Raw genomic sequence first — 24,011 nt, 5'->3', positions numbered from 1 at the left:
GAGCATAGAGTTGCGATTGCCGTGGACAAGGCGTCTTCCAGGGGCAGCTGGCCAGTGCAAGGAGGGCTTACTTGTCGACAGAGGGCCGCCCTCCCACCCCACCCCCCCGTCCTCCGGAGTGTCCACACTGCCTTGCTGTCAACAGATTTTGTCAGGGAAGGTGTTCTGCCTCATAGGGGACAGGCAGAAATCTGTTGACTACAGTGCCGCAGTCTGTCGATTCACTGGTGACAGAAGACTTTCGTAGTGTGGACGCTCCACGAATTTTGTCGACACGATGCTGGTTTTGTCAGCAAAACTCTCTCATGTAGACGTAGCTATTGTGGCTTGGGTGGCAGCTTGGACTCTCAAGCCTCGGGAGACAGCCTGCGATGCAAAGCCCTCACTGCTATTTCTAGCATACTAGCTTGAACCCCACTAGTGCAAATCTCCCAGCTCCAATGTAGAGTACACTTTATATCTTGGTGGCTGCATATTGCTCTCTTCCTCAATTTATTTTTTCAGCCTGGAGTATTTGCCCCTCACTCTCCGTTTCGGGGGCCCATCCCTTCTGTCACTGGCACTGTGTTTAAGGTCCCACCTCGCCTTCCCTGAATATGTCTGTGAATAAATATATTCTTTTACTTTTTACACAATTTCAAACCATATTTATAAATAATTTATTATTTTAAAAGATCTATGTAACATCTGTCAAGAAATAAAACATTATAAAAATATATGCAATTTGTCTAATTCTACTTCAAAATATAATATATATATGGATCTATAAATTTATTCCTTCCTCCAAAAACATAGAATAAAATAATTTCCTATATAATGTCCAACACTTAATTTATCCACCCTATCAAGTGCGACATTGTAAACTGTCCTGAGGGCCACTGGGCCTCCTTCACTGGTGTTCCTTGTCTAAAAGTTCCTGGAGGGATTTTTTCACATGTTGTGGTTGGCTGGAAGCATGATCCTCTAGCCTTTGTCCCATCACTTTGTCCAGACTTTTAGCAAGCTTGCAGACCACAGTCCCGACATTACCACTCCTCCCACGTAAGACACCATTTCCACTCATGCTGTTCAGGAAATACCAGAGAAGAGGCAAGGCGTAACGTTCCACAGTCTGGGGTTTCCGAGGGTAGACAGAAGCTACAAGCGCTGTGGGACAGAATATAAAACGTCTTAACTATCAAGATTGGGTGCCCATCCTTATTTTTAGTTCCTCAAAACTGTTTCTGACGGCTGTCTGGAATCTGAATACAAATAATACAATTCTCTATATGCAAACTGAAATGATTGTCACTAAATAAAACTATTGACCTCCAATTACCTTAATTTCTCCAAATCAGAGGCCTCACGCTAAACATGACAGCCCTAAAGAACGAATTAATATAATTCTGTTAAACTGTTGGACTGGTGAACCTGTGATAACACTTTACAGAAGTGTCAAATCTTTGTTTCTAGCAATAAACTATCTAAATAGCTATACTAAATTTCAGAATTGTAGCTTAAAAGGGGACTTGTTTAGCTGAACTCTAATGACTAGGGCTCTACCAAATTCACAGCCACAAAAAAATGCATCATGGACCATAAAATCTGGCCTCTCCTTGTGACAGCTGGTCTTTTGTGTGCTTTTATCCTATCTTATACTGACTTCATGGGGGGAGACCAGCATGTCTCAAACTGGGACCCTGACCTAACAGGGAATTGCAGGAGGGTCACAAGGTTAATTTAAAAACAACAAGAAGTCCTGTGGCACCTTATAAATTAATAGGCATTTTGGAGCATAATTTTTCATGGGCTAAGACCCACTTCATCAGATGCGTGAGTGGGGGCATTTCAGAGGAGGATTTAAAGAGGGAGTCTCAGTCAAGGGGAGGGCCAGAGCTGACAAGGTCTGTTCAGTCAGGGTGGATATGGGCCATTATTGGCAGTTAATGTGGTGTTGTGAACATCAAGAGAGGAGAAAATAAGTCAGTTCATCAGGGAGGATGTGGTCCATTGTCAGATGCTAATGTGGAGGTGTGAATATCAAGAGCGGATAAACTGATTTTGTAATGGTCCAACCACTCCCAGTCTCTGTTCAATGCACTGTCTCAGGATCCCACTGAGGAGTACACAAAGAAACTACAACATCTGCTCAAGACCCTCCCTATAAAAACACAGGAACAAATCTATACAGACACACCCCTAGAACCCCAAACAGGTTTATTCTACCTACTACACAAGATCCATAAACCTGGGAATCCCAGACACCCCATCATCTCAGGCATTGTCACTCTCACTACAGGATTGTCTGGATACGTGGATTCTCTACTCAGACCCTATGCTACCAGTGCTCCCAGCTTTCTTCAGGATACCACCAACTTCCTTAGGAAACTACAACTCATTGGTGACCTTCCTGAAAACACCATCCTGGCCACCATGGATGTAGAGGCCCTTTACACCAATTCCCCACATGAAGATGGACTTCAAGCTGTTAGGAACATTATCCCTGATGAGACTGAGGCACAAATGGTGGCAGAGCTTTCTGATTTTGTCCTCAGCCACAAATATTTCAGATGTGAGGACAATTTATACCTTCAAATCAATGGCACTGCTATGGGCACCCGCATGGCCCCACAGTATGCCAACATTTTTATGGCTGACCTGGAATAATGCTTCCTCAGTTCTCGTCCCCTAGTGTCCCTCCTCTACTTGAACTACATTGATGACATCTTCATCATCTGGACCCATGGGAAAGAGGCTCTTGAAGAGTTTCACCGTGATTTCAACAGCTTCCACCCCACCATCAACCTCAGTCTGGACTAGTCCACACAGAAGATCTACTTCCTGGACACTACTGTGCAAATAAGTGATGGTCATATAAATACTACCCTATACCGAAAACCCACGGACCTCTATGCTTATCTATATGCCTCCAGCTTCCATCCAGGGCACGCTACACAATCCATTGCGTACAGCCAGCCACTAAAGTACAACCTCATTTGCTCTAATCCCTCAGACAGAGACAAACATCTACAAGACCTTTACCAACCTTTCCTCAAACTACAATACCCACCTAAGGAAGTGAAGAAACAGATTGACAGAGCCAGATGTGTACCCAGAAGCCACCTGCTACAAGACAGGCCCAACGAAGAAAACAAGAGAACACCACTGGCCATCACATACAGCCCCCAGCTAAAGGCTCTCCAGTGCATCATAAGTGGTCTACAACCCATCCTGGACAACAATCCTTCACTCTCACAGACCTTGGGAGGCAGGCCTGTTCTCACCTACAAACAACCTGCCAACCTCAAACAAATCCTCACCAGCAACTATAGACCACAACACGGTAACTCTAAACCTGGAATCAATCCCTGCAACAAACCTTGCTGCCAACTCTGCTCACATATCTACACCAGCAATATCATCACAGGACCTAACATCAATGACAACATCAGGGGCTCTTTCACCTGCACATCATTAATATAATATATGCCATCATGTGCCAGCAGTGCCCCACTGCAATTTACATTGGCCAAACTCGACAGTCTCTACGTAAAAGAATAAATAGACATAAATCAGACAGAAGGAACGGTAACATACAAAAACCTGTAGGAGAACATTTCAATCTCCCTGGACACTCAGTAACAGATTTAAAAGTAGCAGTTCTACAATAAAAAAATTTCAAAAATAAAATGCAAAGAGAAATTTCAGAGCTGCAATTCAATTGGAAATTTGACTCCATCAGCCAAGGATTGAACAGAGATTGGGAGTGGCTGGCACATTACAAAAGCAGTTTCTCCGCTCTTGATGTTCACACCTCCACATTAACTGCCGATAATGGGCCACATCTACCCTGACTGAACAGATCTTGTCAGCTCTGGCCCTCCCGTTTACTGAGACCCCCTCTATAAATCCTCCTCTGAAATGCCCCCACTCATGCATCTGATGAAGCGGGTCTTTGCCCACGGAACCTTACACTCCAAAATATCTCTTAGGCTATAAGGTGTCACAGGACTTCTTGTTGTTTTTGAAGATACGGACTAACTCGGCTACCACTCTGAAGGTTATTTTGGGGGAGCAGGGGGTTGCAGTTTTGGCACCTTTACTTCTGTGCTGTCTTCAGAGCTAGGGAGCTGGAGAACAGTGGCTGTGAGCCAGGTACCCATCTCTGAAGGTAGCACCCTGACAGCAGCAGAGCAGAAGGAAGGGTGATGATACCATATTATGCCATCCTATTCTGGTGATGGCGGTGGCTTTGCCTTCAGAGCTGGGATCCCAGCCAGCAGTCTCCAGCTCTGAAGGCAGCCTTACTGCCATCAGCCAGGCAGAAGAGTAGCAGTACTTCAGCCTCCTTTTCAATATCCTGGCTACTCCCCCCACCAACTCTATTTTGGGATGGGAGCCTTACAATTGCAATGCTGTGAAATTTCAGATTTAAATAGCTAAAATAATGCATGGGTTAAATTCAAAAAATCAGTCTTAATTAATACTTAAAACAACCATAATAAATCAGCAGAGGGCTACAGTCTCTCATTAAAAAGAGAGACAAATTGAGCACAGATGCTATTAACTATAGTGGTCACCACAGAGTTTAGAACAGAGAGCTGCCTGTTCCCAATGAAGTCCAGAGGGAATATCTGTACTTCTAATATGGCCCCAATTTATATTTAAATGCTTTTTTGCAAAAAGAGATTAAATCGCTGTAGAATGAAATTCTGTGTGCAGAGATTTATGTTATGCAAATTATTTTTAAAGGCCCTGTTAGGTTTGCCTTGGTTATAGATGCCCTTAAGAGAGAATCAGAATGAAGGAACAAACCTTATTAAACCTTGGATTAAAAGAAGCTGCAATAATTAGAAGAAGAGTCAGGCCTAATTCAAGCAAGGCTGTAATTAGGCTCCTTTCAAGGGTATGTTGAGAAGATCAGTTTTGCCACTTTTTGGCTTCCACTGGACATAATCTGTGATTAGAGGTCAAGAAACAGCAGCGTTTTTAGTTTGTAGGATTCAGTGATGTGGAAATAAGCGATAGTTACACGTTGAAACAATGGCCATGAAATGTCATGCTTCTGGGTAGAAGCAGATAGCCTGCGGAGTCAGGACGGAATTGCCTGCTCACATCCCCAGGCTACATATACACTAGCCCTTTCTTTTCGAAAGGGATGTGGTAATGAGCAAGGTCAGAAGATGCTAATGAGTGCTGCTATGAATATATATGCCTCATACATATATAATATAATATGCCTCATTAGCTTAATGACGGCCGTGGCAATTAGAAAGTGCTGCTTTCAAATCGTACGCTGCCTGTGTAGACGAGGGCCTTTTGAAAGGACCTCCCAGGCTTTGAAAGCCCCTTATTCCGAAAACCAAACAGGAGTAAGGGGCTTTCGAAGTCTGGGGGGGTCCTTTTGAAAGGCTCCCATCTACATGGGTGGCAAGCGATTCGAAAGCGGCACTTTCGAATCACTGCAGCTGCCACTATGCTCATGAGGTGCTGCATATTCATGGCAGCACTTATTAGCATATTCTGACCTCGCTCATTACCATGCCCCTTTTGAAAGGAAGGAGCTACCGTAGACGCAGCTCCAGGGAGCTACAGCCTTGTAAATTTTATTCACCTGCACAGTCTTCATTCATGCTGGAATGAAGTCCCAGATTTAGTGGGATCCAGCCCAAAATGTTTGCCACAAGAGAACTCCTCCCCAGAGCTCTCTGTCAAAGAGGCAAAACAGAGACCCAGAATAGCAAAATACCAATGACCACAAAATATTCCATAGCTGAATGCGGGTGTCTATAGGGGTTTCTGTAGGCTGGCAGGGACTAAGGAATATGAATCTCTGGGCCTAGCCCTGATCTCATACTGCCACCCTTTTAGAAGCATTCAAGACAGCCAGAATTGTGTTAGTTTCTCTTTCTTCCAAGACAATCCTGAGACCTCAGACTCTGAAAGGCCAGTTCTCCACTGTCATACCCCTTGCACAGTCATTTACACTTGTGCAAAGTGCAAGTAAATAAATGGCCAGATCAGGGAGGAGTTCTTCATACGTGTGACTGCACAAGGTGCACAGGACACTAAGAAACAGGCTCAGTGCCTCCTGCTGTTCCACAACCTATAGCTGTGTTAATGAATAGGAACTTACTCACATCTGTCATTTCCCAAGAGTCTTTCTCCACTTTAATTAAATGAACCATGAAAACTTCCATTCTAGAGAGCTGCTTGTTACCTGACAAGTGTTCCGTGATGTCCTGAACAGCTTGCCCACTGATGAAACGCACTCTCTGGGCAAATGCTTGCAGGAGCAGTGCGTTATCTGAAAGGGAAAGACACGCATTCATGATCATTGATTCTGAGACTGTAAACAGCAACATCATCAAAAATTTGCACTTGGTAAAATACAGCAAATTTCAGAAAATATCAGGGTAGGGAGTTACATTTCATCTTCTCTTGGATTTAATATGGAATGAGTTCATAGAATCAGAGGGAAGGAAGAGACCTCAGGAGGTCACTGAGTCCAACACCTTGCTCAAAGCAGCACTGAGCCCAACTAGCTGAATTTGTTCAAATTCAGAACAAATGTTCTTTTCCCCACATCAGCACGTGTGAAATTTGTCAGTGTGCAAAAAGCTAATACACGTCTTACAACCTACAGCCAAACAGTCCTCACAGCTAACAGGGGGATATAAGTGGCGCATATGCCTAATGTATTTCTGCAGACCAGTGAGTTTTACACTCAGTGAACATCTGTGCAAATTTAAAATCATTTTCTCTTTCATTTACCTGCCAAACCCCGAGCACAAGAGTCTGTGTTGTCTCTGCAAGAACAAATTATCTGATCACCACCATCATCTGCGACTGCCAGGTGCTGATGATATCAAGAGCACTTGCAAAACAGGACCCCACAGCTCAGATCTTGGCAAGGAAGTAAATGAAGAACAGATTTCCCAGTCTTTGGTTGTCAAATATATTTTTAGTGCTTCATGGACAGCTTGTGATTCATTTGGGATCCTGGTTCTTGCTTTAAAACTACTGCACTGTTGTTTGTTGGCTCTGACAAGTTTGGCAGAGTTGTCTTTGGATGGCAGTATTTGGCCAGATCCCTCCATGGAACATCTAGATGCCATACAAAGTGAGGGTGATGGGTCACTAGGTAACATGCTTCTTTCTGCAACAGCACTGAGAGAAAGCCCCAACACAGTTTTAAGGGGCACAGGATTCTTCTAGGTGCCATCTTTTGTAGGAGGCATAAAACAAAGGTCATTAATGTAAGCTAACATTGTACTTTTTGCAAGCAGACAGTAGGGATACCTGGCACTGGTGGTCTGGCTAAATTTCAGCACTGGCAATTACACTCTGTCAATCAAAAATTCCATAGAGGCACTTCTAGCCCTCATCTGTTGTGTGGTATTGACATGGGTGGTTACACAGTTGCTGTGTTTCACTCAGGGATGATTACAAAGACCTCCCTGTAAAAGCTTAGGGAATAAGATCAGTCAAGGGGGATCTAAAAAGTCATAGGTATACACAGGACCTGCCACACCCATTCGGACCAGTGGTCCATCTACAATGAGAAATAGGCTTTCACGTCCCATGGCCCTTCTAGGGGAATTAGACACCTGTCATTTGTACTTTTGCAATTCCCCTTCCTAGTCCAGTGCCCTGTAACCATATTAAGCCCAAATCAATTTAGCCACTCTTAAATCAATGGAAGTGTTCACACTGAGGAGTTCCTTCAGTTTGATGCCATCTGTTCAGATTCTGATTTTGTTAAATTGGGGCAATTTTGGTGTGTAGACAGGCCCTGGGTTCTGCATCTGTAAAACAGAGATAACAATATTTCCTTTCTCTTACACGTTGTCTTTCTTGTCTATTTAAACTGTGAACTTTCTGACAGGGCCTGTCTATAGCTATGTTTGCACAGCACCTAAAACAACCAGACCCTAGGGTTCATTTGGAGCATTTCTAAGCACTACCAGAATGCATATAATAATGAAAAAAAATGTCTCCTTGGGTTAGAGTCACAAGGATGTACAAAAAGAATAAAAAGCACAAATACAGAATAAAGTGGGGGTCAAATTAAAAAACCTAAGCATTTAAAAAACTCCCCTAGAATAACAAGGTTTAAAGAAGTGTTTTAGAAGAGGGAAGAGATGGATGTCAAGGAAGATCTAGTTCCATATTTTAAGTCCTGTCACCATAAAGGCCTGATCAGTCCTGTGTCTATAGTACTGGGTCCTTTGAAAGGTAATGGATTGTGTCCTGTTCATTGCTAATGTTCAGAAAAAGATACAGGGCCATTTATGACCTTCAGACAAAATCTGGGGACTCTCCAAGCTAGATGGCAAAGTGAAGATCGATAAATGATGGTGGGGATTATTCAGAGCTAATTCAGTTTGTTTCCAGGTGCATTTTTGGGCTCAAGAGAAATAATTTTACAGTAGGCTAGTGAACAATTTTGTAATCACTTTGCACTGATGCCTGACTGGTGGTAGATTTGGAAATACTGTCTAAAATTTTTATTTTGGTGCCTGTGAACAACCAGAGTGTCCCAGCTACATCGAGGATCCAAGATACAGAGGTTACCAGTGTGATTGTGCCGTGCAGACAACTTACCCCCTCTAGGTTAGAAAAGTTCTAGGCACTTGCCGCACATGATTTTTTTTAAACTGAGAAGGTGACCATATTTAAAGACAGGGGAACTGATTCACTGTATGGGTATTGCCAGTAAAATCCCAGTCAAAATGCCTGATCTTCGAATTTTGGGTTATATCTAAGTCTTGATATGAATTTTGCAAATAGCTCAGATCTTTGTGAAGGGCAGAACCAAAACTCTGGCTCTAAAATACTCAGAACTTTGATGCTTGAACCCATCTCTAATTGAAACCTACATGAACATAGACAACTCAGCTTTGCACAGCCCAAATCCTACCACTTTCCGTGTTTACAGGTTGTGACAGGGATCCCCAAACCTATGTTCCCTCTAATCTTTTCCTCCACACATGGAATAAATTTTACATGCACCAAGACACGGGTGAATGTGCATTAACCCCTAGAAACAAACAAACAAACAAAAATCTAGCTGCAGGTGTGCTGCTAAGCAGCCAGGCATAACCTGAATCACTCCTGAGTGGCTGTACAAGTGCATAGCTTACAGGGAACACTGCCTCAAACTATGGCCTTTGACTCCAGATCACATCCAGCCTGCTGGACAATTATGTCTGGCCCCTGAGATGCTGCCTGGTGCGGCTACTCCCCAGTCCCTTTCCTTCTGTCACCCCTCCCATGCAGCCTCAGCTCTCTACGCCACCAGCCCCAATGCTGCTGAGAGCAAGGTCAGGAGGTGGGAAGCAGGGGAGCGGATAGGGGTGGGGAGGTCCTGGGGGACCCTGCTTAGGGGGCAGGGAATATGGGAGATTAGACAGGGGCAGCAGGGTTTGGGAGATGGCAGGAGGCAGGGAACAGTGGGTTTGGATGAGGGGGTTGGAAAAGAGGTGGGAGGTCCCAGGGGAAAGTCAAGGGGGCTGGAAAGGGGGCAGGGCCCTACCTGATGATCAATACAATTTCTGAACCCCACTGTGGCTCTCAGGTGAAAAAAGTTTGCCCACCCCTGGGTTATGGTGTTGCATATAAGACGCAGCCCAGAATGGGGAGGAGAGAAGAAGACATTCCAAGAGACAATATCCTTGAACCTGACAGAAGACCAACAAGGATCATGGCTTCTGGATCCTGCAATACCAGGGTGAGGCATACGCTCACCTCTGTTCTGCTGGCTTGTGTGGAGAGGGAGTCTAGAGTCCACCACCTGCTGGGGAGAGGCCAGAACACAGTGGTGCTGGCCTCACACAATTCTCTCTGCTTTACACTCAGACACAATCTTGTCCTTATGGTCCAAAAACAATTTCCTTGCACAAAGGAACAGCAACAAACAAGTAGTGAGCAAACCCTATTAGCTATATAAAAGCTCTGGATCACTGGTGCAAAGAAAGTTAATAATTCCATTCTACAGCCTGCCTCTCAAACACTCTAAATATTTCAGGCATATTCACCCAGCGCAGTATTTCTATAGCTGACATAAATCTGTATGGCAAGGGAATTTACAACAGGCCTTGGTTATGTAGTTATTGGCAATAGTAATCTCGCTCTATACAGAACAACATTTGGAACAAGCCATCATTTAGGTCTGGATTTATATTTGTTTGTTCTAGAAAGGAACTTAGCAAAGCATAAATTTCTTTTAAAAAAAGAAGAGTAAGGGTTGAAGATATTTATGAACTGAAGAGAGAAGAAGGAACCAAACAAGGCTCATAATTTCAAGTTCCTGAAGAGGCAGTGCAGCAGAAAACTCTGTTGAGTCAAAACAAAAAAGCAGTCAAGTTTCACTTTAAAGACTAACAAAATTATTTATTAGTGATGAGCTTTCGTGGACAGACCCACTTCTTCAGATCATAGCCACACCAATCTGAAGAAGTGGGTCTGTTCCACGAAAGCTCATCACCTAATAAATTATTTTGTTAGTCTTTAAAGTGCTACTTGACTGCTTTTTTGTTTTGATAGAATACAGACTAACACGGCTACCTCTCTGTCTCTGTTGGGTCAAGGTCCCCCTGACATCAACATCAAACCAACTTGCCTGGAAAGCCAAAATAGGCCAGAAACCACCTCCAAATCCAGACAACACTTTGTTGCTAGGCTCTAGGGATGTTCGGTACCAGGTTTTACTGATCAGCCCCATCTTTTATAATAGACCAAAGTAAGAGTCCAGATTTAACGAATTCTAACGTGTTGGAGAAATGTGGGTGCAGATTCAAGCTTTTCCACTCTGCTTCCTTTCTTCTAGAAGCTGATGACTAAATATCTTTGAGGAGCTGGGCCTAAGGGTCTAATTATCAGAGCGGCTCAGCGCCCATAACTCCAGTTGAAGTCAATGAAAGGTATGGGGAACTGGCACCTATGAACACCATGTAGTGAGTGACTGCAAACCTAGCATTTTTGTAGAACTCCAGTATTTTGTGTGGCACTCATAGCTCACTCAAGCCACAGTCCACCATGGGATAAAGATGAGTCCTCTGTGGGATATAATACTGTGCCTCTGCATAAGAGAAACAGTTTTATTTTAGTGTATAAAACTTTTAGAGACCCTCACAAAGGGCATACCTCACTTCAGATTCAAACTCATCTCTCCTCACACACCTGCTCTGATCTCACATTCAATTTATTTTAAAGTAAGAATGTAGTGATGGGATGAGAGAAAATATTAGGTTAGAGGGGGAAAATGTAATCCCACTTCTTTTTAAAACAATCGATCCATATTACTATTTTACTTTTTGTTCCTTCTTCATTCTGGGTTGTTGTCCAACAACTGGAACCATGCTGGAGAGAGAGCTATTGTGAGTGGAACACGGCACGAGATGGATGTTTGTGTTGGTCAAAGATGTACATACTGGCTGTGCTCCTGAGATCAGCTGTGAGAGGGAGAGTGCAAGAGAACAAGCCACAGTGTGTGGCTCGAAACCTCAGCACTCAGAGGTGACTATGCAGAACGGTAATGACACCAATGCGCATGTCTGTGGGGTGAGGGCTTTCTTCATGGAGCAGGATCTCACAAGGCTTTCCAAGCTGTGGCGCATGTTGTGGCATGAAGAGTGCTGTAAGGGGCAGTGGGGAGATTAATCCAGCCCAGCAGGAGCATCTGGAGGAAATGAGAGTGAGGCAGGAGATATCGCTGAGAATAATTGGGCAACTGTGGGAGAGTGCAAAGTGCTCTCTACACCCTCTGCAATGGGCCAGCTTAACTAACTGGTGGGAAGGGGTTTGTGTCATGGCCTCACTTCCTGCCCATCCCATTTGGGGTTTCTAGCACCCATGACTGTACTAGAGACCTGGTCTTTGCACGTTGGGGTGGGGGGTTGGGGCGGCTTGTGAATGGTCCCTGTGCCAGGGTACAGAATAGAGGCTGAAGGCACTCCCCACACACACACAGACACACACACACATATACAGGACAGGTACAATCTGTGCCAGGCATCCAGCACTTAGTCTCTGCTTACTGCACTGGCTTGCTGCACAATACAGCAACATGTCAAACTCGAGATCTCAGTCCTAGTCTTTAAAGCACTGAATGGTTTGCACCTAGAACTCCTAATGGAGCATATGAAATTCCAGGAGGAGTATTCCACTTCAGGACTCCCATCCTCAGGTACGGATAAACTGTCCCCCACCAGGCTAAAGCAACGCAGTGCAGCAGACAAAAATTTTGCAAGAGTTGTTCCAAGACTGTGGAACAAAACCCTGCAGAAATGAAGAATCGCCACAAACCACACCATCTTCCATGCCAATCACAAGGCATACTTCTCTGATCTTGCCTTGGGTTACGCAGATATAGCACAGCAGAGATGTAATACATTAAATGAAATGAAAATAAAAATGTGCACACAAATTCTCACTGGGCAAAAGGAAAAACCCAGACATGTTAGTCACATCACTTAAGGCACTTGTGGAAAGAGCTTAGATGTGATGGTTGAGAGTGTGGTATAAGAACACAAGGAGAAGAGAGGAATCACTGAAATACAGCCAGACACATGTTTTTGGTAAAAACTTGGATCCATCCATGGGGACATTTAGAAGAACTCAATCAGGGCATTCAAGCTGCTAAGTAAAAGGCCATCCCTACACCCACCAAGCATTCCCTCAAACCAGAGTGGAGTTCATCAGCTGAGTGAGGTACTTATAGGTCTACTTTGAAATTTTTACCTGAGCCCCAGAGGTGGTTTATTGATTCCAAAATGGAGCAACAGCAATTGGGCAGGTATCACACAATGGCATACCCCTGGTAGGAATAGGAAAAAGTAACTATTACCTAGATCAGTGATCATAGCCTCCAGGGCCCTCGCTGCTGAAGTATAAATCCCAGAATTCTTAGAGTTCAAGTTATCGGTGACACCCGTCACCATGGGGATCAGGACTGGGTGTAAGCCATCTTTGAGCATTGGAATCATGGAGGTAACTGACTCAAGTGCATACTGTTTCACTTTTTTGTTGGAGTCCTGAAGCCTTGGGTTAAAATCATCAAAAATCTGTTCAAAAATAAGAAAGCAATAATCAGGATGTACTATGCTGTTGGTGCTGGCAAGGTATATAGAAACAGAGGCTTTCAACAAACACAAAACCTGGGCCAGAGCCTGCTAACATTTCATACCACGTCAGGACTTAATGCTGTGAGAAGTCTCACTGACTTTCATGGGCTGCTCACAATTGTATTATGCCCAGTACTGTTTGCAGAATGAGGTTCTAGTTTCTTCAATAACATCTCATTTTCCAATATATTGGAGACTTACTATCCCTTCCAAATAAAGTGGATAAATCTTTTTACTCAAGGGAGCCAGCCAGTCTCTAAATTACCCACATTTACCTCCCCTGGAGTCAAGTCAATGCTTGGGTAGAAGAATGACAATTGGTAATTAATAACAGAGTTTAGGAAGACAGCTAAGGCAAACTGGGAGTATATTTGCCTTCGCCAAACTAGGGTTCGTTTTGATCCAAGTCTCTTTTTATTCATCCCTCCCAAAATCCAGGGTCAATGGAGTGCAGGCCTCTGAGGAGTGGTTCTGGGTCCAATCAGACTCCCTAATAGGCAGGTATCTCAGGTGTAATGCATCAAACCAGTCCTCATTAGAGCAGATTCTGTCTGTCCCACTGCCACCACATTTTCAGGCAGTGATCCCTGGGACAGAGAAGAGCAGCAGCTCTCTGCTGGGGTGAGGAGAGCCTTCTCTTGCAGCTCTGATTCCTTTGCCCCTTCCCTGCAAGAAGCAGAGAGAGGGGCCCAGTATGGGAGCCCAGTCACTGACAGGCTTTTTCTGGTAAGAGAGAGGTGAGGAGGAAGGCATCAGGCTGAGCCACTACATTATCAACAGAAGAGGAAGGGGGAGCAGGAGCTAGGATGTTCCACGCCTTTCTAGTATGAAAAATGTAGCAGCCCACCCTACTCCTCTCCCAGAAAACAGCCAGCAGCTCTGGGTAGCTGGGCTCCCCCTCACTGCTCTTTGCAGGGGACCAGGAGGGAGAGAGCAGTGGCAGCTGCAAAGACCTCTTGGGGTGAGGGTGGCAGCCACAGAACTTTGTGGACAGGTGGGGCCAGGCTGGAGGCAGGGGCTGAATTAATTGCATTGAGCAAGGGTGCGTCAGCCTGTTCTGAATTAACTGTACAGAGGGTGATGGTAGTTGGAACTGACTGTAGTGGAGGCAACCTGGGCAAGGTACACGAGGATCAACCGAAAAGGCTCCTGAGACCTGGATGATGTTTGCGGAGATGAACTGGGGGTTGTTCTTGCAGTGCTCCACCAGCAGCGCCACTCCCTCCATTCGCGTCTGAAACTCCTTGGCCATCAGGAGCTTGTTCAGCTCCTGGAGCTGCTCCATCACTTCCACGCTGCGTACAGAGAAGCGACGAGCCACTGCCTTTGCTGGTGCTAGGTTTTCTGGTCTGGACCTCATGTTGGGAAAGAAAAGCTCAGTGTCATCTTTGTATAACAACCTTTTCATTTGACAATGATGAACACTGTCTCAGGGTGCTTCCCTCTCACTTGTTCACAGCCTGAACCTGCTCTAAATAACACAGCCTCAGAGTTTATTGTTCTTACAGGAAGCAGTGTCCAGTTAACGTTATCTCCAGTTTATAATTAGGAAACTGAAACACAGAAGGGTCAAGTTTGATCTACCCAGTGCCACCCAAGAAATCAGCAGCAAAGCTGGAAATAGAAGCCAGCAATGCCAACTCCCAGTTTTATGCTCAGACCAAGGAGCTCTTGGGGCTTGATCCAAAGTTCCCTGAATTAATGGAAAGAATCTCATGGATTTCCACTGACTGCAGACAAGGCCTTTATAAGTGGGGCTCATCATTTTCGGCACATGCCTGGGAAAAATTCTAAAAACAAAGGGGAGGCTTATGCTCTCGTTCTTCTTGCTACCATTGAAAACAAGGGAACAGATCCATTGTGCTAGCAAAAGACTATGGTGGCTCCACTGCCTGTCCTGGGAGTAAAAAAGACCCTTTCTTGAACTCTGATCCCCAGCCCTGCAGGTGTGATATTGACATGGGACTAGCAGCAGCCCCCTGGTTCGGTAATGTTCTCTTTGGATCTGATCCTTATAAATAGCTACCAAAAATTCAGACTTGCCCAGAGACCGTGTATTGATCAATAAGGCTGAAAAGTCTATAATGCATATCGTGACAGATAAAGAAATGGTAACAAAGAAATGTTCACTACCCTTCATCAGAAGGCTGACTGTTATTGGAGGTGATCAAGCTGCTAGACTCCTTGCAGCTCTTGGCAGAAGGCGGTTCAGATACATCGTCTTCCACCCCCTATATATATATATATATATTAAAAATGCATCAATAAAAAGCAAGAGAAGATGGCTTACGATTGCTTATGACAGTGTAAAACCAGTTTTTCAGATGGGGGCAAAAAGAATTTTATCGCCCAAATGGGAGAAGAGACAGACGCAGACGGAAATCTGCTACGGGCTTTGCTATGGGCATTCTAATCAATCTGAAAGACATTCAGACGCTTCAAGGATGAGCAGCAGTATGAAACCCTCTGCCAGTATGCTAGACCTAGTCACATGCTGGTGCCTGCTGCAGAGCAGGTAATTCAGGGAGCAGCTGGATCCCCTTAGTAGTTCTAAAGGGATCCATGGCCTACAGAACACTGGAAGAATTCCACCAAATGGATTCTTCCAGCTCTTTAGGAAACCCTTGTTCTTCTTTAAAAGAGAAATAGATATGAAGTCCATGCTCATCAGAATGATTTCATATTGACAGTAGGGATTCCTGGAGCGCTTTCTGGTTTTACAGCCCATGAAAGGTGAGGCAGTAGTCCCTGACTGGAGTAGGTATGTGCTCCACTTAAAATAGTGACATCTCTCATTTTAGGAAATCTCCCAGGGACATCTCCTTCCCAATCTATTAAACAAAATGTCTGACGCTTTCAAGAGAACTAGTCCGACCTGCTCTCTTTCTCTTTCTGGATGTGAGGGTGACCATTTTCTTCTATTTTCCTTTCTTAATCCAGTCCATAATTCTACTTAGCTGATAAAATGGGTCAGGGTATGCATGAACCAGAAGAGCCAGCGAGAACATGAACAGAGGTTGTGTGTGTGGTCATGTGTGGGTGTTCTCAATACATACAAACTGAAGACATATCTCCTACAAACTACTTACATTCTGCTTTATTATTGCCATAACTTCCCGCAAGTTATGTGATGGGATAGACTGTTTCAAATACCCATCGAATTTTGGATGGAGCATCAGCACAGTCAGCATCTTCCGGCCGTAAAACCTACCATGGGGAGGGGGAGAATTAATGAAAGGCCATTTTACCCCAAAATATCACCATTTCATTCATCCATCCAGGAGGCAGAGAGGGAATTCAGAAAAAGAAACTGAAATTATACATGATCTATGTTCAGTACAAGGCAGTGCCACTTTCTTAGGACTTTTCATCCCCTCAGATGACATGTAAATAAAGACCAAGATTTACCTCAAGCTGGCATCATTATCCAGTGCAGCGTACTGCATACAATAGGCCATGAAGCAACATAGCAATGGGGAGATGTCATCTCACTCTATAAGGTCTACTAAATAATTAAAAAGTCTGATTTTCCTTTAATGGGGATGTGTTATGGCCACAAACATCAACGGTGATTACAATTTACTAACTTAAAAAGGCTTTCATTTTTCAAGAGCCTAACCTCCTTTAACAAATTATTGCAGAGGAGGGGTTTTTTTTTCATCTACCTCTGAAGAGTAGCTATTTCTGTGGTGGAACACGGCAGCTGTTCGATAGTACATAGTAATAGTTGAGGGTAGAAAGTGATAAATATCACAGCTAATTGAAACTGCAAGGGGAATTCAGGGAGGCAGAATGTGTTGATTCAATACCACTGGAATTTGACCTGGAGAATGGGAGCTAACATGCCTACTCTTACTAGTAATGTAGTAATGTACCTAGAGTGTACATTATATTCAGTTTTTTGTTTGCATCTCTCTGTTGTATAATTGTCATGTCAATTCAATTTCAGCACCATTTCCAGTACAGCACTATCTCCAGATCTGAAGAAGTGGGTCTGCCCAACAAAAGCTCATCATCTGATAAATTATTTTGTTAGTCTTTAAAGTCCTGCTTTTTTGTTTTGTACTCTTACCAGCACTGTTCTGGGATCTTTCAGTGACCGTAAGTGGCCAGAGATTCAGTTTTACATAACACCCAAAATAGAGCCACTATGGCTGTGTCTACACGTGCACGCTACTTCGAAGTAGCGGCGCTAACTTCGAAATAGCACCCGTCGCAGCTACACGCGTCGGGCGCTATTTCGAAGTTAACTTCGACGTTAGGCGGCGAGACGTCGAAGTCGCTAACCTCATGAGGGGATCGGAATAGCGCCCTACTTCGACGTTCAACGTCGAAGTAGGGACCGTGTAGACAATCCGCGTCCCGCAACGTCGAAATTGTGGGGTCCTCCATGGCAGCCATCAGCTGGGGGGTTGAGAGATGCTGTCTCTCCAGCCCGTGCGGGGCTCTATGGTCACCGTGGGCAGCAGCCTTTAGCCCAGGGCTTCTGGCTGCTGCTGCTGCAGCGGGGAATTCATGCTGCATGCACAGGGTCTGCAACTCATTGTCGGCTCTGTGTATCTTGTGCTGTTTAGTGCAAGTGTGTCTGGGAGGGGCCCTTTAAGGGAGCGGCTGGCTGTTGAGCCCGCCCTGTGACCCTGTCTGCAGCTGTGCCTGGCACCCTTATTTCGATGTGTGCTACTGTGGCGTGTAGACGTTCCCTCGCAGCGCCTATTTCGATGTGGTGCTGCGCAACGTCGATGTTGAACATTGACGCTGCCAGCCCTGGAGGACGTGTAGACGTTATTCATCGAAATAGCCTATTTCGATGTCGCCACATCGAAATAGGCTACTTCGATGTAGGCTTCACGTGTAGATGTAGCCTATGTGTATAGAGGGGAAACTGATCGGTGGACTAGGCTTAGCACATTCCTTTTGATAAAGGCTACTTCATACAATGTAGATGCTTGAATGGATCTTTATTGCTCAATAACCCTAAGAGGTGGATCCTGCCATATACACACTGGAAAGCATGCTTTCTGAATGCTTATTCCACATGCTAAATGTATGTTTTACATTAGTTTACATTGTCGTGGGTTGTTACTTGCCAGCTACAAATTGCAAAAGGTTTCTCTGTGGGGAGCTGAAAGGACATCATTACCTAGTGCCTTGATTGCAGTCCTGAGCAAGCTTCACCACAGTTTGGATCAGTGGCTCTGTGTTGTCTCTAGTGCCTGACAGAAGCTTCTCAGCACCAATCTGTTCCATGACGGTCAGTAAGTGTTCAGCAGCACATTTTCGAACAACACCGTTGCGATGTCTGGAGACAAGACATCAAACCATCATATGTCTATATGGCCCTTCATCTCCAAAACCACAGGCTTCTACTACATGAGCAAGAGAGAGCTCCTTAACTGGTGGTACTAAAAGGTCTCTTATCCTCTCTGTGGACATCTCTATTAGAGGATATTAGTGGACATCTCTATCTGTGGACCCTGCTATTAGTGATAGCAGCATCCATTCATGCACACTGAACCCTATGGTACAGAGGAACCACCTGCAAAGATGAATCTCCATGACCTGACCCATTTGGTCCATGGGATTCCTGTTGAGATTATTTACCCAGACAGGGAGAGGAGGGGCAATTATGCCCTTTCTAACACAGATATTGGTGCACCAACATTTGGACTTAATTCACCAATTTGTTCCACATCCAGCAGCCTATTGAATGGTCAGAAACCTAAAATCACAGTAAGGAACAGTATGATATATTCACCAACCCAACTTCTGCCTGAATATGCCTAAAGCTTTTGGCATTTTAATGTTTTCAGGGCTGCAGAAGGCATACAGACACACATCTCACCAACAGATTTCATCAGACCTTCATTTACTGGAACAAATAGCACCTGCTTGAAGGCACCAAATATGGTACCAACACTGTGAAGTGGTGCCAGCTTTGCGGTTCCTATAAAAGTCTACTTCTCAAGACCCAGCAAATCTGTCCCACTGAACTGAAGCTGGCACTTTGGAGATGCTCAGCTGTGCATTTTGAACTGTGCAAGCAAAGTTTTTAAAGGCAATGATGGGAAACTCTCAGGTAGGGTGACCATCCATCCTGTATTTGGCCAGATGGTCCTGTATTTGGGATACCAAAAAGGTGTCCCTACTTATTTTTTATATGGGACTAATTGTCCCATATTTGGGCCTTCCCCCGCTGACCTTTTCCGCCAGCAGCTGCTGGCCAGAGAGCATGTAGGTCACTTCCCCGAACCTGAGGGAATTAGGGGGAGCATGGGCGGCTGCCACTTCCCCAGGGCTCTGTGGCAGGGCTGGCGGCTGCTGCCTCCTTTCTGGCTCCCTGGGACTTGATGGAGCTGGGAGGTGCCACCCCTCCCCCAACATATCTCTTTGTCCCATATTTCAGATGGGGATATATGGTCACCCTACTCTCAGGAATTGTGTGGTAGATTCTCCTTTGAGTGCATTCGAACCAGACACATGACTGATGCCTGCTCCTCTTGTTAATAATACCCTGATGGTGTGTGGTTTGTCCCAATGGCCCTCTGATTACCCTAATATGGTTATAAAGCAGGAGACTTGGTTTTGGCTACCTTTGGCTACCGGGATTGCTGTGGTGCCCTCAGCACAATGCTCTGCACTGATCTATCAGGTCCCCATCACCACAGCAGCTGGGCAATTTTGATGGACTGTGCTAGAAGGTAGGTCATCCTGGTGTGGCATCCTAATGATCATAGGAGGCGTAAATAGATAGTGGCAGTGAAATACCCCAGAGCAGAGTGAATGCCTCCTTCTCCACCACTCTCTTGTTCCCCCAAAAGCAATTAGTCAGGAGGCAGTGCTCAGACAAGGGAAGAGTTACGTACTTTATTCCATGGGCCATGAGGGCAGACATTGCTCGCGTGGGAGTCACACTCTGCACCATGATGCCCAGGGATTGGTCAGCTGCTCTCTGAATGAACTCGCTGGAATCCCCTGTCTTGTGGAGAAGGACCCGAGCAATCTCCTCAACCTCCGGGTCCATGTGCTTCTTCATGATCCTGAAGAGATGGCCAAGGGTGCTGATAGCAAAGCGAGACACCTTTGAACGGAGGTTGCTAACCTGGAGGAGGAAGAGTTACGAGTATGACGCAGCAGTCAGCTTAGAAAATCTCCCTTCATGTATCTAGAGCAGTGATGGGCAACCCTGACTAGTGGGTGGGCCGCATGTGTGGCCCTCCTTCACCTGAGGGGGCCACAGGCTGTTCTGAGCCTGTGGACCACTGGAGTTCTACTTGCGGTCCCATGGACCCCCAGCTCTGGGAGAGGAAGGGGACAGAGCGAGGATGGAGTACGAATCAGTCAATTCCGGGCTCTGAAAGTGCTGGGAGAAAGGGGAAGGAGCAAAGAAGTGTGGGGGGCTCTGGTACCCTGGTGTGTGTTATGGGAACAAGTAAATAACTTTTCCTTACTTTCTTCACACCAATGACCTTTAGGCTCTGTAGCCCTTGAGTCCCTAATTATTCAAGCTTGTTAGATCTTTGTATTGCAGATAGAAGATGGAAATCAGAGTTTATGGAAGTGAGCCAACTCCCACTGTTTGTTGCAGATGGAAGAAAATTTAGTGTGCTTGGCAAACTGTACCTAGAAATACCACAACCAGCTGTGCAAGCTACAAACAAGTCCTAAACTGGAACTTGTGGATGGTTTTAACTCATTGAGAAGTCTAACACAAGCACAATAAAATCTCTGAATGGATCAAATAAAAAGTAAAGCTGTTAAGAGCAGTCATGGATGCTGACTGGGTGGCTCGTGGTGGACTGAACATAAATTTGGGAGCTAAAACTCCAGAGCTGAAGCCTGACTCTGACAATGATGCAGTCTGGTTTTGGCAAATCAGCTTTCTGTGCCTCGGTTTCCCCATTTGTATAATGCATAACGGTAATTCCTAACTCTAAAAGGATAGAGAGAGAGAGAGAGAGAGAATATTTTTGGCTGTAGGGATGAATAAAAGTTGCATATATAGGTGGAGATAGCAGACAGAAGCCTAAGATGTATATATAAAAAAGCTGCAGAGACAGGGTGAATATATAGATACAGATAAACACACACATATGCATTGTATGCATTTTGTGGACATACATTTATTACAAATTTCTGACCTCTCTGGTAACTGCCAAGGAAATATCATGAAGTCGACAAAGGAGAACTTCTGAATGGGAGGTAGCCAGGCATCTGATGCTGAAAAGTCCTTTCTCCTTCAGTAGCCTGAGAGGCAATTGCAAAACAGATAGACATAGAAAAGACTAATCATTGGTCTCACTTGGTACTGTGCTAAACACAGTTTCACATACCTGCAATCTGGACAGACCCTGCAACACACACCCTTGGGATGCTAAAAAGTGTTGGATTTTTGAGGAATTCCCAATTTTTTTAACACGTAATTTTAAAAAAATGCTTTTAGTAGCCTGTGCATGCATTCCCTAGTGACCTAAGCTGCAGAAAGGTATATGATTGATTTACTAGTTCCACACGATAGACTCAGTCCTTGAGAAAACTAGAGATTTTCATGGCAGACTATGGATTTTCCATCTCCATTTAGACTCAGGAGACGTAACTTGTATTTTTCTTTTATAACCCCTATTGATGTTGCCAGTTTGTTTCAGGACTCAGCTCATTGAATTAACAGTGCCACCTGCTGGTCAGTGACAAGAAGCACAGCCTCCTGTGACAGCCATAGCAGAACTGGGGGAACATGGATTTAAGTTGATACAGAAAGCCTTCGGTTTTTTCTGTGTGTGGATGAGGGGAGAGAGTTGTTCAAAAAAAGAGCAAGAACGCTAAAGATGGATGGGGGAGAAGAGGAGCAGATGAGAGAAGAAGGTTTAAAGTAAATGGGTTTAAAATAAGTCAAAATAACTGTGTTTATACAAACATATGCAACGTATCAGATTTTGACCTCGGTTACCCTGTTGTTAATCTGGAATAATTCCACCAAACTGAATGAATTCACTCTAGATTTACACTCCTGTAACTGATATCAGAATCTGGCTCCACAGCTTCTGAATCCAAGCATGTTCACTTCCCTCTTTGTGCCTGATTTCAGTACGGTGCACTCATCAGTTACGTATCGTTGTGTGTGTGTCCTAGTTAGGCAATAAGAAGGGTTCTTATCCGGAGGTTCCTATCTTCTAAAGAAATTACTCCTCTCACCCCCCAGCCTCCACTACCAAAATTCCTGCTTTAGAAAGACTACAGGCAGAGCAAGTCCCCTCTCAGCAGGCATTGCTACTCTAGAATTTACCACAGTCACAAGCAATCAAACTCTTTGGTTGGACCCCACTCACAGATCTATAACTTGCAGAGTTAGGGGAGGATGTAGTTTTTGAAACAATCACCCCTTACAGTTGCAAGTAGAAGATTTCCACTCCTCTCTCCTATGTATCCAGCAGTGAGACCAGAGCAGGGGTCCTTAACCTTCACTTCAGCCTGCACCCCTTTGGTTCTCAAAATATGTTCTCGCGCCCCTTATCAAAAATGGAGATGGGGGGCCCTGTACACTTTTAAATGCATATTAAATGTATGCAAAATAGTTTTATGTTATTACTCACCACAAATAATAGTACAGTAGGCATATAAAAATATGCAAGTACTACCCAGAGATGTTGAGGACTTTTGCTGCAGAACTAAACTGTAACAGACGTGCTAACAGCCGCTAACTAACTTCAAACAAAGCCGCAGCGCTGCCACATCATCACCTGTGCCTGCATTGAGAAATACCCCGCAACGTGGCAGTACACTCTATGTTGTTGCGAGATAATTTCACTACAGTTAGCTTAAGAACGTGAAAATAAATGTTTGTATATTACAGTAATCGTTAAAAAATTTATAATGTTAATAAATCCATAGGTGTGATGAAACAAAATAGTTGTACTTACGTGCCATGCTTAATTTGTGTTTTCGATAACCTACCTTCTAAAAACACCTGGCATGTCTCACACCCCCAGAAAGGGCATCACGCACCCCCAGGGGGTGCATGGACCCCAGGATAAGAACCCTGGACCAGAGGAAAAAGCAACTCATAACGACTTAATCTCATCCCCTCCCCACAGCAGTCTGAGGCCCTGTAGGGCCAGTCTTACTTTTGCCTTTATGAATGCTGGAGTGGCCTCCATCTCCTCTGGCTGGAAGTCAAGGCAGAGACGTGACAGATAGGGGGCACTGACTTCTAGCAGTAGTATCTTCTGATTTATCCTATAATTTTATCTCTTCGCTGTAACTACTATATTTAGCTACCCAAAGGGCCAGAGGAAAAGATTAATGAATGAAGCTCGCCTCCTGTTAGCCACAGCAGCACTACAGCCTGGGCGGGGACCCAGGCTGGAGAGCTCTCCCTGGCTCTACTGGAAAGCAACTGCATTATGAAGATTGGCTTCACTTACTTCCTCCAACCCCAGAGCCTGAAAAAGAGACTGACCATTGCTCTAGAGGAGGCAACCACTCGCACACTTGTATGCTGAGGGAAAGGAAGATGCTGAGGGTGGACTGTTTCCCTACCAGTCATCGCTATTGAGCCACCTGAGAGTATGAACCAGCACTTGATCCGGGCGAGAGAAAGGTGTAAATTCCAAGGCAATGCCACTTTCAGGTTCCTTCGCACCTTCCAGAGAATTCAGAGGGTTTGCTGGCAGCGAGTTAGCTGTAGGGACAAATCAAACACCGCAGATACTGGTCATGATTCATGGTTAAGGTTGAAATCAAGGGGTTGTGAGAGGTTACTTTTACCTTGGTCTCGTCTAACTTTCCAGCCAAGGTAACTTTTGGTCTGAATTTTCCTACCATTCAAATGGCTGTCTGTTTTTTTTTAAATGGTTTTAGGATCAGAACTGTTTTAACAACAAGGAGACCTCAAAATAGCTGAGCCAGATC

The 24,011-nt window shown here is 44.7% G+C and overlaps 1 protein-coding gene across 1 annotated transcript in view; it reads right to left on the bottom strand.

Annotated features, from left to right (window-relative positions):
- Positions 1-732: 732 nt before the first annotated feature.
- The window catches only part of TOGARAM2 (TOG array regulator of axonemal microtubules 2), a 54,429-nt gene continuing 31,150 nt past the window's right edge, over positions 733-24,011 (bottom strand). Inside the window, exons 12-21 of the mRNA XM_074988406.1 lie at positions 23,640-23,781; positions 21,245-21,350; positions 19,970-20,205; positions 18,247-18,405; positions 16,196-16,313; positions 15,240-15,337; positions 14,263-14,461; positions 12,830-13,046; positions 6,200-6,286; positions 733-1,146 (exon numbers count right to left, since the gene is read on the bottom strand). Coding sequence (XP_074844507.1) covers positions 890-1,146; positions 6,200-6,286; positions 12,830-13,046; positions 14,263-14,461; positions 15,240-15,337; positions 16,196-16,313; positions 18,247-18,405; positions 19,970-20,205; positions 21,245-21,350; positions 23,640-23,781 — 1,619 coding nt within the window. The 3' untranslated portion in view covers positions 733-889. The remainder of the gene's footprint in view (positions 1,147-6,199; positions 6,287-12,829; positions 13,047-14,262; positions 14,462-15,239; positions 15,338-16,195; positions 16,314-18,246; positions 18,406-19,969; positions 20,206-21,244; positions 21,351-23,639; positions 23,782-24,011) is intronic.

This window comes from Carettochelys insculpta, chromosome 3, assembly GCF_033958435.1.
Source record: "Carettochelys insculpta isolate YL-2023 chromosome 3, ASM3395843v1, whole genome shotgun sequence".
In the NCBI taxonomy this organism is placed as follows: domain Eukaryota; kingdom Metazoa; phylum Chordata; order Testudines; family Carettochelyidae; genus Carettochelys; species Carettochelys insculpta.
Note: the sequence above shows the minus strand (reverse complement) of the source record. Positions and strands in the feature narration are given on the sequence as shown.